Source organism: Haemaphysalis longicornis, unplaced genomic scaffold, assembly GCF_048455015.1.
Source record: "Haemaphysalis longicornis isolate Haplotype H1 unplaced genomic scaffold, Haemaphysalis longicornis Haplotype H1 scaffold_12, whole genome shotgun sequence".
In the NCBI taxonomy this organism is placed as follows: Eukaryota; Metazoa; Arthropoda; class Arachnida; order Ixodida; family Ixodidae; genus Haemaphysalis; species Haemaphysalis longicornis.
The window spans coordinates 56,066,065-56,083,672 of NW_027526225.1; the positions used below are offsets into that span (position 1 = coordinate 56,066,065).

General features: G+C 46.3%; 1 protein-coding gene across 4 annotated transcripts in view; it reads left to right on the forward strand.

Moving 5' to 3' along the window:
* The window catches only part of LOC144162679 (RUN domain-containing protein 1), a 42,289-nt gene extending 26,111 nt beyond the window's left edge, over positions 1-16,178 (forward strand). For all 4 annotated transcript variants that reach the window (XM_077693313.1, XM_077693314.1, XM_077693312.1 and 1 more), the window contains exons 11-17: positions 1,040-1,145; positions 2,404-2,499; positions 5,213-5,323; positions 5,406-5,498; positions 8,710-8,807; positions 12,374-12,468; positions 13,167-16,178. In XM_077693313.1, the coding sequence (XP_077549439.1) occupies positions 1,040-1,145; positions 2,404-2,499; positions 5,213-5,323; positions 5,406-5,498; positions 8,710-8,807; positions 12,374-12,468; positions 13,167-13,273 (706 nt within the window). In that variant the 3' untranslated portion in view covers positions 13,274-16,178. The remainder of the gene's footprint in view (positions 1-1,039; positions 1,146-2,403; positions 2,500-5,212; positions 5,324-5,405; positions 5,499-8,709; positions 8,808-12,373; positions 12,469-13,166) is intronic.
* The last annotated feature ends 1,430 nt before the right edge of the window (positions 16,179-17,608 follow it).

A 17,608-nucleotide genomic window follows, 5' to 3' on the forward strand; every position in this document is an offset into this window, starting at 1 on the left:
ATGGGACTTCCATGGGACTTCATGCTTGGGTGGGCTGTGTCTGCATACTTAATGCCAATTGCACTAAGATTTCACCTTGACCAAATTTATTTTTAATGTGTTGTAAGTTCCACCTAATCAGCTGGGATTGAGTGGTAGCCTTGTGAAATGCCTCGTTAATCACTCGGAAGCATTTAAAAAAGCTCCTCCACAGACCACACTGCACCAGTTGGCGGATCGTGTAAACAGCCACGACGCACCTGTGACACTCTGGCCGACCGGAGCTTCTTCCTCTGGCCAGCCGCACAGCAGGAGAACCGGTCAAGCTCTGCTGCGAGTGTGCTGCCTTGCGCACACATGTAGAGCTTGCGCGCAGGCTCGCTGCCGAGCTGCCGACCGTCTGGCCGCTCGCTGGACGGCTGCAACGTCACTTCATTGGCCGCGCTCTTCTCGATTTCAGTTTCAAAATCGCCGATTTTAGCCTACCGCTTGCGGTGTCCACGCGCGTATTTCAGCTGTTGTATTTTGCACCTTGCTTTCTTTTTCAGCAGACTGTATGGAAATAGTGTTTTCAAGAGGTCGAAATTTCGAGTGCCGTTGGCCTTTAACATTCACCCTCCTCAGGAGGGAGCTTTAAACGTCGCAATCGTCCCATTCTTGTAATGTTTGGTTGCTTGTTAACAATGTGTCATAGTTCTTAATTGATTGAAACACTGGCTCCGTGCGGCCTCTCCAGGTTGCACATGCAGCTAGGTGGCTCTACTGTGCAGTGTCGGAGTCTGTTCTTAACTAAAGCGCACCATAGCTCATCAAGGCAAGAAAGGTTTCTCACAGCCACTTAAAGTCGACAAGAAGAAAGGCAAGAAAGGTTTCTCACAGCCACTTAAAGTCGACAGGAAGATCCTTTTTTCCACCACCGGGAGACCGAAACCTCGAGCTTGCTGGTGCCGCATCCACCGACTGTGATTGTAGTGCGAAGTCGTGACAACCTTCTTTTGGGAGGACACGTCCTATGTGCCTTTGGAAGCCCCTTAAAGTGTGACTTTTCTTTCCGCCAAAGGGACCTGAGGGCGCGACTGGAAGTGGCCGTCAACCAGGTGCTGGAGTTGGTGGGGAAGCAGGAGTCGCAGTGCGTGGACAGTGACTATACTAGCGACTCGGAGGATGTGAGTGTCTTGTCCCCCTCTCCCTCTCTCGTTCTCTGGTACTGCGGGTTTAGTGCAGCAGCTGTTGAACGCTCTTTCACGTTTTGTAGCACCTTATTGAACAAAACTGTAAATATCTTGCAACGGGCACTGTTCTACCCTCCCTCATGCTTTGTAAGGACTTGAGGTGTCTCCAGGAATATATTTATATGCGTTTCCTAGTCAGCACAGCCAGCCGTTGTCTGAGTTGGCTGTGGGGGTTTGCTACGCAGCAGAAATTTACCTAAAACACACAAAACCGCCCAAACTGCAATAAATAAAAGCAGAAATAGACATAAAATGGATCAAACAATGCAATTTAAAAAATAACGTACGTAAATGCTCACCCCAGCTAGCTCAGCCAGCCCTTTGCTGACCTATATATAGAGGCGAAACCAGCGTAAAGCTGACCAAATCACCATAATTGAAGAAAAAAAAAAGTGAATCAGCCCAACAGGAAACACCTTAGAGAGGCAAAACCACAAAAACATACAAAAAACAGTAGCTGAACCTGACCTAAAGGTAACGAAACTACCCAGAATTCCATTTATACTGCATAAAGGGGCCGTAAATAGATTATGTGCCTGATAAAAAATATTGATCTTCGAGTTTGACAAACCATGGAACAATGAAAAAGAACAACAATGCTAACAGGAACAGGATTCGCTAACAGGATTCTGGATGCTTGCTACGCAGGAGCGGAACCACCGCTCTACGAGGCCAAGGGGTTCTGAGCGGTTAAATTGAGTGCCACGAGCACGTGGATATAGTAGCTTCAAACATGCCCCTAGATGGCACCATATGTCACTTGGCTGTGCTGGCTGGGAAACACCTATACGCGTGTGGTACATATCTAACGTGGCAGAACTTGTTGAGCTTTGTTCAGAATGCGCGGCAGCAGAGGTGGAATAGCATTCTCTGAGCGCAAGAGAAGGAGAGAAAATCGAGTTCATGAACTGTGACAGTGAACCTTCCATGTGAGTTCATCAATTCGTGACATGCAGGTCCTATCCGGTTTTGGCCAATCCCCTGCAAGCATGATGTGCAGCTCCTATCCATTCCTTGAACGCATGTGTACCTTGTGCAGGTGCGAGTGTAAAGCTGTGGCAGTTTTCTTCACGCTAGGTGACTGTCCAGATCAATCTATGACAGGGAATTTATTTCTTTTTTTTTTGTAAGTTTTGTAATATGAGGTAAAACCTACAAATCATGATGACTTGTTATTCCCCCTCCTCAACAGTCGCCAGCCGTGCTGTGCAACGAAAAGCTGACCAGCGCTGTCCGGAAAGATTTGGCCACGGCTCTGCGAGACCTGATGCAGCATGGCCTGATGGAGGTAAGTAGATGTGGGGTTCTAAATTTCACACACTAGTTATTCCCCACCCCACAGCCATCCACGCCCAATAAACATGCCTTGCAAGCGCCAGCTGCGGACGGGTCCGTTGTTTGTGGAGACAGACAAAGGCAGGAGGCGACAAAGGCAAAACACTAATGGCAGCATTTATTGCAATGTGCAAATCAAATATACTGCGTACAGACTAATCGTGGGCCATAATGGTAACATACGCTAGAGATCGAGATGATTCGACTCGCGATGAAATAACAGAGCAGCGGGGCGCCGCGGGTGCGAGTGCGGGTGCGAGCGCGTGTGCAGTCTCCGATCTCGCCCGGAAGCCTTCCTTTGTGGCGCGTTCCCCAGGTCCGGACCAGCGCACCGAAACGTCCGCGTGCTACCGCATCCCCAAGGCAAGAGAGTGTTTTCTCGTCATGCTACACCCCACTAGATTTCGCCAACAGTGGCGCTAGTGCGGAGGAAGAACTGGTTCTCGGGTAAAGCAGAGGGGAAAAGAATCGACTCCACCCCGGCGACAACACCTTCGGTTGCTGGCGCGCTCCCGCGAGGCGTGCTGTGCAATGCCAGCCGCAATGAAAAGCTAGCAAGAAAGGGGTTCGCGTGAAAGTAACGATCCTCGCACTAGGTAACCCCGGCCACATTTGTCGGAGAACACAGAGTTGAAGGGGCCGTGCAGACAAAGGGACGGCTTTGTCGCAATAACAATGATGTCAGTTTTAAGTGAACTTCAAACAAATAATGGAAATTTAAGGGAGTGTATGGAGCAGTGGCGACTCCATAGCCACTTTCTAGCGATTTGTCTATGACGCCGCAGAATCTTGTTTGTGAGAGGGAAGGCTCCTGACCTAAGCCACCACCAAGAACCATAACTGGGCAGTTGTGGTGGGCACTGTAGTTTTGTTCGATTGCATTACTTGAATCCTGACTGTGTCTTTAGTATTGGCCTGTACGACGTCACCTTCTGCCCATAACACATCACTGTGGCACGAAACTTCAATATTTCTGGCGTTTCTTTTTTTAGTAGTGCAGCTGTTGTTGCTGGCCGTAGTATGTGTGGTGTGTGGCGTCAGCAGAAAACTGGGTCATAATTACTAGTCCTGACGTTTACTGCAAACGTGAGCACGTGCTTTTTGAGGAGCGCCCGGCGTTGTCCAGGCTTGCGGGTGGCGCTCGCAGAAAAATACCGAAAAAACAGTTCACATGCATCCGCGCCTCAAGGCACAAGTTATCTGTAGCACAGGACAACTCGTGCTACAAACACCCAGTTCGTGAAGCCAGTTGCTGCCGGTTCTAGCACATGCTGACGTGTTCCGCTTTGGGAGAAATATGCAAGTGTGCGAACAAAACGATGCGGCCCACCAGTCATGCCTGAGAAAGACGACGGTACAGACGGATAAGGTGATTACTACCACTACCACAGTGCAAAGTGACTACAGTGAAACCTCGATATATCGAACAGCGCGGTGCCCGCGAAATAGTTCGATATAACCAGAATTTGATATATAAAATCATGTAAAAACGCGTCACAAACTGGTACAAATCAATAAATGAGCGAATGGTGCAGTAAATACTCACTTGGTGCTTCAAAGTATTTATTCTTTTGGCTTAAAGTACTGCAGCAGGGTAGCCTGGCGTGTTATACACGTCTTCCTCAACGTAGTCCAAACGTTCCACAAGCGACAGGCCGGTGCCTTCTATAGCGCTGCGGTAGTGGTGCGGTAGGGCCAAAACCGCTGAAGCCTCGGTCGAAGTCGGGAGCGGGGCACTATCAGCGCTTGCGGGTACAACCTCGGCAGCGTCTTCGTTTGTGCGCTCAGTAGTAACCTCTGCTAGGATCTCCACATCCGTCAACTCCGCCGTCGTTCCGGTGCTGTCGTCACCGCCAACAAAGTCATCAATGAACATGCTTCGTGGCTCAGCCCCAACAGAGCGAGCGCTCCAGCTGGCCCCAGGTTTCTTCAAGCTCCCATTCTTCTTTTGCACCGTCCAATTCTACTTCGGTGCAGCCGATGCGCAGCAATCGGGAACATCCATCGCGCTACCGCTATCCTCGAGGGTACTGCGGGATAGCTCGCCGCCTGTCAACAGAGCGCGAGTGGTCTGGGCAGTCTGGGGTGGCGGAGTTCGATACACCCATTTCATGTCCGTCCCAGTTCGAACTAAAAAATTAAAAATTCATGTGATTTTCTGCGTGATATAGAAAGTGTTCGATATAGGCAATAATTCGATATACCCGTGTTCGATATATCGAGGTTTGACTACGGAACGTCATCATCATCATCATCATCATCATCATCACCATCACCAGCCTATCTACGCTTACTACAGGGGCAAAAGGGCTCTCCCATTATTCTCCAGTTACCCCGGTCCTCTGCTAACGCGACCAATTTATCCCCGCAAGCATGTAAATAAGCAATTTCAAACCTAATGCAATGTGTGGTGGTGTGTCCTTCAGCGCTTACATGACAAGAAATCCTGCAGCTTGCGCGACCTAGTGCGAGCTTCACCAATTTTTTTCGGTTAAAAAACTTCTTTCATGGCTGGAACCAAGGTTTGTGCGTTATTAAAGGCCAGCTCTTCCAAACTGAACAAAATGGTATTTTGTTTGATGTCCTTGTTGAAGATTGTGCGTACCTGGCACGAGGAAGACGGCCACCACTTTCTCACCGCTGCTTCTCTTTCTCCGCAAACTTAGATTGGCCAGAGCAGCAGCCTCGTTCCCCTCGGCTGTTTCGCCCTGCGGTCGGCCAGTGCGCCTTCACTTCTGCATGCGTGGGACCTTGTTCTCAAGTACTACGAGATCAAGGTAAGCACCTGCATTGCTTTCTCCCCATGAAGACGTGCTTCTTGGGAGGGCACCCTGGCTTATGCGCTCTTCTTCACACCAGAACGGTGCCCAGTTCAATGCCTCCCCAGTACGCAAGTTGTCCGAAAGCTTCAACCTGGACATCGTCACCCCAACCACAGAATCACCCAAACACGTGAGCTGCTTTCTGCTTAGTGATCATTTACGTTGCCTTTGACTGCGATGACATATGTGTTTCGTTCAAAGCTCATTTTCGTTTTGTCGTGTGCTCATATGCATTCATGTGTATATGTCTGTGTGCTTTATCTGTGTACACAGTTTTTTTTTTCGTCTCCTTCAGACTGTCTGTAGTAGCAGTATTAGAATTACATTCATATTGCTTTCGTCATTTGTTGACAGGGCTTGAGGCTCGGTAGACTACGGGAGAGCAATCGTGATAAATTTCCTTATTAAGGTAAAATAACTAATGGTCCAGATCTCTTCGGCACGTGGCAGCCATTTCAAATAGGTGGCGTGTTGGGTTTCTGGCGAAGAACATTGTCGAGAACATTGTTGAGAACATTATCGGTTCATCTAGAGCAGTGGTTCTCAGCCATGACTCAACTGAGGACCCCTTTCGGGCTTGCAAAATTGATGGGGGACCCCACGATGAAATACATGCCGATCGGTGTCATAGTGTCCAACAATTTAGACTTGTAGCTTACCACCCCCCCCCCCCTCACACACACACACACGCACACAACGCGCACACACTTGCTCGATGCCCACCTTTTGTGCTTGACTTCTATGACGATGCGCACCACAATGTTAAACAATGTGCTATTGAATCTAAAAGTCGTCTTAACACCTATATGCCGCCTTTTTTGTCTTTTTTTTTTTTTCTCATAGCTGGCATGTTGTGCAAAAAGCCGATGTTAAGTATGCGCTACGCAGAAAAACTAAACGTACATGTCACGCGGTGAAGCCACCTTTTGGCACTGCGAGCCAGTTCTAGCAAAATGGAGGAAAGAATGGCAGGGGGGAAAGTTTTGGATGAGGCTTTGCGGACCCCTCAAATGCTCTCGAGGACCCCCTGGGGTCCGCGGACCCCCATATGAGAACCACTGATCTAGAGGATCCGTGATTTCTGGCTGCACCAGAACTAAGCACGCCCATGTTCAGGAGCCTAACGGAGTCTCTGCTTCACAGCAGTGTCTATCACTTTTCGCATTTCACAGGAAGTGTGTGTTCTCATTACGTGACGACTTAATTAGGGATGTTTACTACCTTGCAAGATTGTGGCAGTCCCTCCCAAGAGTGATCGTGGCGTGTCTTCTCCTTATCGTGTTAATGAGAGGTTAGTGTTAGTGAGGAGTGTGTGTGATCACACCCATTGCCTGCCATCATATTCTTTGTCTTTCAAATTTCCTTAAAAGCGAAGACGCTGAAGTTTTAAAAATTGCATTTGCGAAGCCAAAGAACCTGAAAATTTTGCGTTCAGTGGAATAAATAAGTTTCTTTCATGGCAAGCAACTGGACATGCTTGGGATAAAGGATGGACTTATTTCTTCCATTGGCACCAGCGAGTAAAAGTCGTTACAATGGGCTCTCATTAAAGGGACACTGAAGGCAGCCAGGAATTGGTTTCAAACGAAAGTCTCGCCTTCCCACAGCCTTATTGCCGTTGATTCGGTGCTGAACGGTGCCTTAGTTGCTAAGAAATCGTCAGTCAAATGCTGATCAGATGTGATGCAAGCAGCGACTGCAGGCGCTGTTTGCGTCGTGATAAACCGGGAGCAAGCGAGGCAGCGGTGATGTATAGCGGCATAGAAGCAACCAAGTACAACACTACTGCATACCAAGCGGTTTGATCGGTTTTGGTCAAGTCAGTCGTGCTTTCCCGAACTTCCACATCCTTTGCAGCTCGGACCACTAAGCAAAATGTTCCTTAATGAGACCCGTGACCAGTATTGATGGCTTGTTGAAGAAAAACATTGTCTTCTTTTGAGGCCTCGCAGACGTTGACGTCGAACCAACCACTCATGCGTAACTTGCATGCTTCCTCGAAAAGCAGTACCGCCGTCCCAAGTATGGACCAGTAGCGCCATCCAGTGGAAGCCAGAAAAGACTTTGCGCACGGCAGACGTTTTAACTACTTCCAGTTCAAGTTGCACTATACAGCCAGTGGCGGCAGCGCCTGTCTTCACGTTATCGCTATTTTCCACCTTATTTTTAAAAAAAGCTACGCGTAAGAATGGTATATTTGTGTTCTTGGTGAGCTGCTCTATCGTTTTAGAGCAACTTGTATTTTGACTTCAGTGTCCCTTTAAACAAAATCCCTTAAGATGGAATTTTAATATAAATTTTCTATGTTTTATGTTGTATGTAATCTAGATGTTGTAACCTAACCTAACGATAACCTCGAGGTAGGTTAGTTTTGAAAATGGGGCTGCTCGCAAGATAGCTCCCTCATTTAGCAAAAGTCGGCATAAGCGAGCCAGATCTTTACTGTGCCCTGCCCGTTCAATGTAGCGAGGGTCAACTGTATTTGGAAAGGGAAGGAAAAATGCATTAATTGATCCGAGGTTTCATGATAGCCATGCCCTTACCCAGCCTACCGTGTTGTCTGCCAAGTCTCAAAAGATGACTGCGGTGCTTCTTTTTAATTTCGTAAAATTGAAAATTAAAAAGAGCGCATACAATCCAAAAACTGTTTTAGACTGTGATCGTGGGCGTCGCTAGGATTTTGTCTCGAAAGGGGCGAACACGCTGAATGGTGGGGTTAGAGGAGGAGGGCTCCGAGGAGGGGGCAAGTGCTGGTGTTGTTTGAGGGGGGGGACGTTCCCCTTTTATCCCCCCTTCCGACACCCGTGACTGTGATCATGTGTTCAGTTTATGGTAGCAGCTCAGAATCATTCGAACGTTGCGAAGAAAACAAGAACACCTTTGTTTGTATGAAATTTTAGGGCATGTTAGAGAATTGCAGCCACCCCAAGTTAATCTCGGCTCCTTTAATATGCCATGCATCCTTATGAAGGCGGCACCCAGCATCGTTTCAGGAATGAGGTGATATTGATGATATGGTGGACGTGTTGCATCCTCACGAAGGAAGCACCCGGAATCTTGTCAGGGCTGCGGTGTTCTTGATAATACGGGGGGCCACTTTGTTACAAAACTGCACAAAGATGTTGACCGGGAGAATGTGTCGGGAAGGTGGGGTTCCCTAGAGCCACTAAATAAGCTAGGGTTCCCCATTCATCCGAGTACAGTCGTATCCCTAGCCTTCAAACTGGAGTGCCCGAACTCTAAAACTTATTTGCAAAGTGCCAAATAAAGTGTCGTGATTAGCCAACCTTCCAGGAGCGTGCCGAAGCCATCTAATTGTAACCCTGTCGCGAATTGTGCAGGCTTTGCTGGCAGCTGTGCACAACGTCATATCGAGCCACACTCCCCTGAAGCGCAGCTACGACTCCCACTTCAAGGCCTTCGTGTGCGCTGCTCTCAAGTAAGTGCAACTTTACATCTCTCTCCACACCGCCTCTGGCTCCAACAACACTTGTCAAGTTACTATCAATGATTATCTGTAAACTGTTTCTCCTCATGCTCTCTTTTTTCGGTTATGGGGCCCTGAAATAATCTCCCATTCTCTTACTTAAAAGGAATGTGGGCTATGCACGTGTAGCAGCAGGCAATCAGAGAGTAGCCCCTTGTGCCATCAGTGGCAGCGTAGATCGTGGCCACTGTGGCTGCTTTTCAGTCAGACGCAAAAAGCTAAACGCACGTGTGTCAACATTTTGGCTCATATTAAAGATTGAAATTAATCCGATGGTCGAAATTAATCCGGAGCCCTCCGCAACTGCGTGCCTCATAGCCTAGGTTTAGCTTCAGTCTATAAATCCCAAAAGCTAAAAAAACAAAAAAGAAAATTCATAGTTCTTGAGATGCTCTCTGGCACAAAGGCAAGAGAAAGAAAAACATTGAGGGCATCATTGAGGGCATCATTGAGGGCATTATGGAAGACATCCGAGTGCATTATTTTTACTAGAGCGGCCCTCTGGATTGCATGTCTCCGTCTCCTGCTAGGTTTTTCATGGGCCACAGGACTAAGTGGTAAAGGTGACTCTCCATGGTCTTTGATAGGGTATGGTGTCGTTCAGGGACAAGCAACTGCCAGTAGTTTTGTGCAGGCTAACCCCCCATATTCACAAACCTACCTTTTGCCTCCCGACACTTTTCAACGCCTTACCCCGTTTCAAGAACTGAACTTTGCTGAAAGGGTGCCTTTTTGTGAACTTGTTGGGCTGAAAAGTAAGCGCTACTTACGGTAGCTCGCGACCTGTCTTAAGTGCGCCTTTCCCCGACTTAACATTGCAGACTACGAGGATAGCTTAGCTGAGGTGTCAGGTTTCGCATGTTGTCCGCGAGAAATTGATGAAGCAGCAAACAATGAAGCGTTTTCTATAAGCAGAAACAATCCACGCACACGCCTGCCGTCCGGACGCGGCCGTGCCAACACCCTCACAACGGCCCGGCCGGCACGCGATGCTGCCAGCGTCAGTACCATGGCGCTGCCTCCACGCATAGAACGACACCAGCATGGGCGGCTACAGTTTGTCGACACTTGCCAGAACGCAACCAATCGGGCAAACCAAGTTACCCATGCGAGACAGGGGATGTGATGAAAAGTTATGCAATGGATAGTGATGTGCAGACGTAGTGCAAGCGGCAATCAAATATTGGCTGCGGCGTTAAGCCTAAAGCTCTCAATGGGGACTCACCAGCGACGGAGCTGGCTGATCCAAGCGCTTCGAAGCTACCGCCATGGCAGCATTCTTCCCTATTGATGCAAGAATCAAGTCCACCCACGCGCCGTACACAAATTGGCGTGGTGCACTAGCATCGTTCGCAGGAGCCTAGTGTGCATCAACAAGGGCACCTTTGATAAGGGCAGCTTAAGGAAGGCTTCTGAAAAACGCCGGTGCCTTTTTAAAAACCATAGTCTTTCATGGGCTACTAAAACACAGAAATTTTGGTCTGCCTGTCTGTCTGTCTGTCTGCGACTCGATTCAGCCACCCGGCCAAAGTGAAGTAAAATCTGCGCAATAGTCTTATGTACTCACAGCGAAATCTAAACGTCTAAGTCCGGTGTCAGTGTTCATACTTGTCAACATCGTTGAACAAGAACAAGACATTATGCAAATGTTAGGCAGAAAATCAACACATAAGTGGTATTTGCTGTGTTCCTTTATTAAAAAATTCATGGACGCTTGGTTTTTGCGATGGCAAATGAAATACTAGATCAACAGGAGAAAACCGTCGCCTGGTGTTGCCAGCACTATACCTCCTGGCATCGTTTAATTAAGAAATCAAACGACATTAGCGACGAAAAGTTCCACTAGATGGGATACACGTTCCGCTTGGAATGCTCGCGCAGTAGGGCATCGAGGTTCTATAAATGTTGCAGTAGGGTGCCTTAATTCATGCGCATCTCAGCCGTACGGCAGCGCTGCCATCGAGGCACTCGACTTGGAGCAGTGGAACGCGGTAAAGTTAAGAGCAGACCCCTAGCGTGTTATCTAGGGAGGAACGAGATGGGAAAGGAACAGCATGAGGGGTGAGTGGGAAAGAGAAGGGAGGCCTTTACTCTGCAGGGGCAGCAGTTGACTATCGTCTTTTGGCGACATTTGCAACGAAAGAAGAAAGGAGCAGATATGCGGCCATTTTTTGAAAACATTGTGGTCCTTTTCGGACACTTACAAAAGGTTACAAACCAAAAAAGTTTGTTTTTACAGTTATGACGATGAAAATTGGGGGATGTGTAGTTTGTCAATCTGATTGTAGATATAAAATTTGTTTTTGTGTAAAACGGCTATAGTTAAATTTATTCGTTTTTATATTTGATTTTCTGACAGCCTTTGTAAAAAATCTACTGGAGGGATGGAACTGAACAAGGTACCAGCAAACTGTGCACAAATGAAGGAGTGCAATAAGACTAACATTATCATTCTATCTTGTCTGTAACAGAAGTTACAGCCATTTGAAATTTGGGCCTGGAAGGCAACACTGGTTTTTCTGGTTCCCACCTTTCAAATCCAAACTTTAAAACAGTCATAACTTTTGCCTCAGGCTAGATAGAATAATAATTGCCCTTGTTGACTTGTGCACATTCACTGGTACCTTGTTCAGTTCCATCCCTCCAGCAGTTTATTTGCTAAAGGCTGTCAAAAAATCAAATATAAAAATTGAATATAATCGTTGTATGCAAAAACAAATTTATATCTACAATCAGAATGGCAAACTACATACGTCCTCCAATTTTCATCGTCAATGCTGTAGAAATAAAGTGTTTGATCAAAGACCCATGGATGTTGCCCTCTTAAAGCACAAGTTAGGTTTACTTTCTGAATACGGGGATATGTCTGTCTCGGCATACAGCAACTTGCTACCTACTTACTGAAGCCCTGTTTTGGGGCCCCTTTATGCTGATTCCGTCACTTACAGTGTTTTAAAGTTTTATGAAAATGCTATAAGAGAAATTTGCATATGATTATAACTATTTGTTAGACGTGACAATTTGTTCAATATATGTGATCAGCTACCTTTGCGCCAATAAACACAAACGTACATGCATACAGCGTACCATAACATACGTCTGTCAATTTTTTTTTACAGTGACTAAAATATTGGTGAAAAAAAATTTTTCTCCAAATGACAAAGGAGATGGTGTCAGCTATGCTTGATCACTGTGCAAAACTGCGGAAACAACAACAAAAAACAAAACAAAACAAAAAACATGTGCTACCTGTGTATGGTCTTGCTTCCAGCTTCCCTATCTGTCAGTTCACGTCGCATTATGGTTCAGTAAGCTCAGTTTATTACTTTCCTTTTCCAAAACTTTGTGGTCATTGATGTCTAGAAAGAGTCTGCAGATTTGCACAGTTGAAAGCTTGCTTCATCACATTTTACCATACACTTGCGCTGACTGTGTCGGGAAGTAAAAAGGAAAATTGTGAGAAATTTATTTGTGATCCGGGCTGCTGAGACCTGAGCATCTTTTTCACCACTTTTCAGCGAGAAGAGGCTCGTGGCTTGGCTGAAGCTGCTCTTTAAGTGCAAGCCCCTTGTGGAACGGTACTATGTCCACTGGAGCTACGTGCGCAAGACAGGTGAGTTTGCCTCCCTGTAGTGGCACTGCAGGTCACACCTCGTGGTTTAACTTTTTGGGTGAAGTGGCTAGAAGTGTCTCGAAGCATGCAAGGTAAAGTATTACCAGAGTCCTTCAATGCCTTTCTGCTCATGAAACTTCGCCGTCACGCTATGGGAGAGCTTCATACGCTGCTGCGCCGCGACGCTGGTGTTGATCGGAGGGCAGCCGGGGGCGTGGTCAGAGCGCGTTTGGGAGGGAACGGACCACGGAGTAAGATAAAACAGACGCTCGCCGCCTTATCAGCAGTGTGCTTTCGCTTTACGTGTCGTGGGCCGCTCAAATGGACTTATCATTTTGTGAGGGGCGGAAAAATTTGGTGCTAACGGGCATGGAGCTACTGCGTTCCTGCCTGCCGGTCCAGCTACAGAGCAGCGGCGGCCGCCCGATGCCCTCTGATCTGCAGTGGCGCCACTCGTGGTAGCTTTTGTCCCCGTACAAAACTTGGCCGGGAGTTTCATGACCAGAGAAGCATTGAAGGACTGGTATTACTAAGTACGGGAGGCTGTCCACATGCAGCAATTTATGAATGACCATAGCTGACCATTTAGTTAACAACCTGATGATGATGCCCTCGATAAGTTTGGCAACCCTGGTGTTTGAATTTTTTTCATCTCTCTCTCTCTCTCTCTCTCTCTCTTTCTCTCTCTCTCTTTACAGGTTTTGACGATGCTCTGAGGTCCCTCGACCGACTAGCGGCGTTCGACTTTGACCTTCCTGTCGATTTGGCTGTGCGTCAGTTGCAAAACATCAAGGACGCCTTTTGATGCGGCTTCACCTTCGTAGCAACGGGAAGTCATGTGCTGAACTTTTTCTCAAGTGTGTTGTGCAGTAACGGTGTTTAAAATTTGAGGCCGGGGAATTTGAATGGAGGTCTCCGCAGAGAAAGGCATCATGCCAAATGATGAAACTAATGTGTTCACACAGTGGCTCACAGGAGCCGATGTTGAGCAATTTATTATCCTAAAGCTTCCAGTTACCGTTATTAGAAAGTGCCATTGTTTAAAAAAAAAATCGCGTAAAGCACTCACATTTTAGTGGGGTTCTCCCAACTCTTTGCTGACCCAGCTTGAAGAATTTTATACGAAAGTTTCGTTTGCTTTTTTATTTCTTTACGACTTTTTGGTTGTACCTATTACAAGTAGATGCTGAACAGAATCGCTATTTTGTTACGTGTTGTGTGAACTATTCAGTTTAGTGACACCACGAGGCAGCTTTTACAATTGTAAACTGCGTGAACTTGGTCCTTTTTTCAAATGCCGTTAAGTGTGTAAGTGCTTACTGTTTACTGCACATGTCTAGTCACGAAAGCATTTGTTTTATTCAGTGATGCCAAGTTTGAGTTTTATGGTGCACGGAATCAGTCATCCTTTCTCACTATGATCACCGTTTCATCTTTAGTTAGTGCGAGAGAGTTGCTACACATTCACTCGTGAGTGTACTCACTTGCACTTAAACTGATTAGTGAGTGTGGTTCTTTTAAGAGTGCAACGCCGTATGGTATTCTGAGGAGTGAAAACACGAGTATGATGACAAGTGAGCACAGACCGACTGTCACGTGATGGCTCGCGAGTACATATTGTTCATGAGTTCGTATCCTGCAGACTCTCACAGATGAACTCAATAATCAAGGCATCAGAAGCCCTACTTCAACCTAACCTGCAGCGACTTACTAAGCACACTCCGTGTTTACTGTGCCATTTCAATGTTGTAACTCGTCAAAGTCCTCCTTTTCTTTCATACCAGCCTTGTCTGATTGAGTTGACGCGTGATACTTGAATGTGAAAGCAGATCTGTAGCATCATAAAGGTGATAGTAGCTTCACAAATGTTGTGAATGGTGATCTCAGGAGCATTCAATGGGGCCGTTAGGTTATTGGTCTCAGACTCGTCGCAGAAAGTCTGTGAACACGGCATTGCAACGCGGTTGAGACTGATAATCAACGAGTACCAATGTTTCGACGAAAAGCGTTGAGCGGTTCTGGTTGTGTCCCGTCCTTGGAGGTTTCCTTAACCCTAGTGTTATGCTGTTTGTACGAGTGGAAATAACAAAACAAAGAGAGGTTTTACGCACCAGCTGAGATATCAACTCTTGCAGACGTCTCGAGCCACACATAGGAACAGTGGAGCATTGGGCAAGCTCAATACTTGAGCACCTCACAAAATGTTGCCCCCCATTGCGCCCCTTCCATCACTCCACAAAGTAGAAGAAGGATGTTATTTACAAGGCTGACTGTTCAACTCTATTTCAAGGTTTTTGTCCCCAATATAATAACAATGTTCCATTCCCTGAACAATACAGAACTTGCACTAACTGCAAGCACTAGCCTGCTGGTTCACTTTGAACAGTGGTATTCTTTCGAACGATTACTAAAAAAGAGTTACGATTCAACTTCCGCAGCTTTGAGGTGCAGTGTTTGGTTCCAATTGTAATGGGCTGTGTTGGAGCCCAGGCACTTCCAAGTGCATTTATGGGCATAAAATTGTTCTAAACTAAATGTAAACATTTATTTGTGGCTTTGTGTAGCCGATCACCATATTTAACTAATACTTTGCACCAAGTTGGTTCTGTACTGTTCAGGAAATGGTACGCAACATCCAACGACTGTATTTGCTCCAAACTTTATGCGGCTGACGTTACTTCGCAGGTTTCGATTTTGCCGCGTGTCGCATTTAAGGCGAGATGTTGTTTTACGGTCGAAAAAAAAAAAAACAATACGTCATTGCTCGCTGTTAAAAAAAACTAGGTATTTGTTAAAATAAGAATAGTTGAGCACAGCAATAGGAAGCGTACAAGTCGACCGTGTACACTGCAGCTACAGTTATGATGACCTTGTGTGTATAATGAGTTAAATTGGTGTGCAGTGGGAGATCATGCAAAGAAACGAACACATGGCAGTAAAAAAAAAAAAACTGTTCTGTTCAAAGATGCTTTTGAATGTAACTGCCTGAAAAAGTAGCATGTCGCAGAAGGCACCAGAAGGATTTATTGCGTCCGTGCCACGTTGACACAACTGTCACCCCCCGAGTTTTTGTTTTATATTCTACCATTCAGTAAAAACTAGGGAATGGTGGATAAAATTAAAAAAAACTGCACAAAGTGCAGGGTGGCTCAAAATGGCTTGTATTGACATTGTAAGTGTTATAACTTGAGTGTCTCACCTTTGTGGGCCGTTTTACAATATGCCATTTGCAAAAATACTTGCATTGGTCCTATCCATCATTGAGTCTGAGTACTGCTGAAGATGTTGCATGCGTCAGGTGTGTCAATTTTTCTTGAACATGAAGGTGTCAGATGGAAATCTACCCCGTGTTTACCCCCCCCCCCACCCCTAAAAAAACATGAAATGCTTTAATGAACCTCCGAGACACTCATTGATTTCCTCCCATCATCACTGTGTTGTACATATTTGATCCTGACAGCTGGCTGCATCTCCAGATCACCCCTTGTCCATCTACTTAAGGTTACGGCTTCCCAACGACGTCTATATCATTCCCCTCTTGCAAACTGTGCATTTCCCCCCGAATGGTTACTGCAAGCAGTTACTTAAAGGCTGGATGCACAGTTAACTTATTGTTGGAGTCTGTCAAGCCAGTCGTGGCTAAAGACCGGCGCACAAGTGTGTATATCGACATGTGTAACCACACGAAATAAACAGGGTTTTGTTTACAAGTGTTGGCCTTTTTGTAGTAGCGCGATTACGGCACTTTTTACAGTACAGTGAAAGCTCGTTATTTGGAAGTTCAGTCATTTGAATTTATGGATAATTCGAAGTGTACAATTTGGGCTGGGCAAGCCTATAAGCCTATGTATTGAAAAGCCTGTTAATTCGAACGCGAGAGGTCTCCACCATAGTTCATTCGAACTATGCACCATTACGCTGGCAGCTTGGGGCCTGGCGCACGGCCAGAAAAATGTCCCTTTGCTTACACACGAGGCTGCGTTGCCTCTGTAAAGGAGAAGAAAACAGAGAGAGAAGTTAAATCGGGTAAAAGCAATGTAAAACCACCATAGCGGGCATTTTGGAAGGAGTTTCCTTGTGGACTAGTATAACGCGGACACGAGTTCAGGGTGTCGGGCATCCGACAGATGACAACGAGGAGGTGGTGGATGAAGTACCAGTGCCGCTTTCGCTCAGAAGTAATGACCAGATGGAATGCTACCAGTCTCTTCGTCAGTTTTTGGGTACGCGAAAAGGAGGCCCTCCGCTATCTTTGGTCGTTTGAGAAAAGAAAATACCCTTCAAGCCCACAAGGCAGGCTTCAATGGCAGCCTTTTTCAAGCATTCAGTTTCTTGCTTGCTCCACTGCTTCCCAATAGCATTGCACGGCTTTTGTGCTCCACTTTCAATAGTTCGAACTTTCATTAATTCAAACTATGTGGCATCCCCTTCAATTCGAATTAACGAGCTTTTATTGTACTGCCGGAATGTCTGTTGTGCCGGAGATCCAACCATATGAATGCGTAGTTTGGTAGTAGGCGCGTTAGCCACCAATATAGAGAGCACCTGTTGCCGAAATCTGTCAACTGTTTCAACCTCTAAAAGGAGTGGGTGGAATTGGTTTTGCAGCCATAGACCATCACTCGTGTGCTTGACACTTGGGGCTGTGGCACATAGAAATGCATACTATAGTGCGCTGCGTGACTTATCGGATGCAGTTCAGCACGACACCTTCCCAGCCATCTTGTAAAAGCACAAGGAACCTATGGCCTGGAATAAGACGTCCTTTCAACGCGGTTTTTGTGCGTGACACTGGTGTTGCTAAAACTTCAATTGGTACTCCACTGTGAACCTCACCAAGTGAAGAAAGAGAGCACTATTTGTTGGGGACTATTTTGCATGAAGCCCAACTTGTAACTGAGACTACAAGAGCAGGTTGAGGCTTTGTTTGGAATGATGATTGGACCTTCTGAAGCATTTTTTTTCTTTTTCAGCGTTTGCTTTGCCTAAAATTAAAGTTAAGAAGCAGAGATTGTTTTCATTTCCCAGCTCACCTTTTCTTTTGTGATAGGGAGGAAGCCACTACAAAGAAGCTATGAGTGCAAACAGCAGTACTAACAGGTGGAGCTAACAAACAGCACCCAGAAGCAAGTAGCCCTTA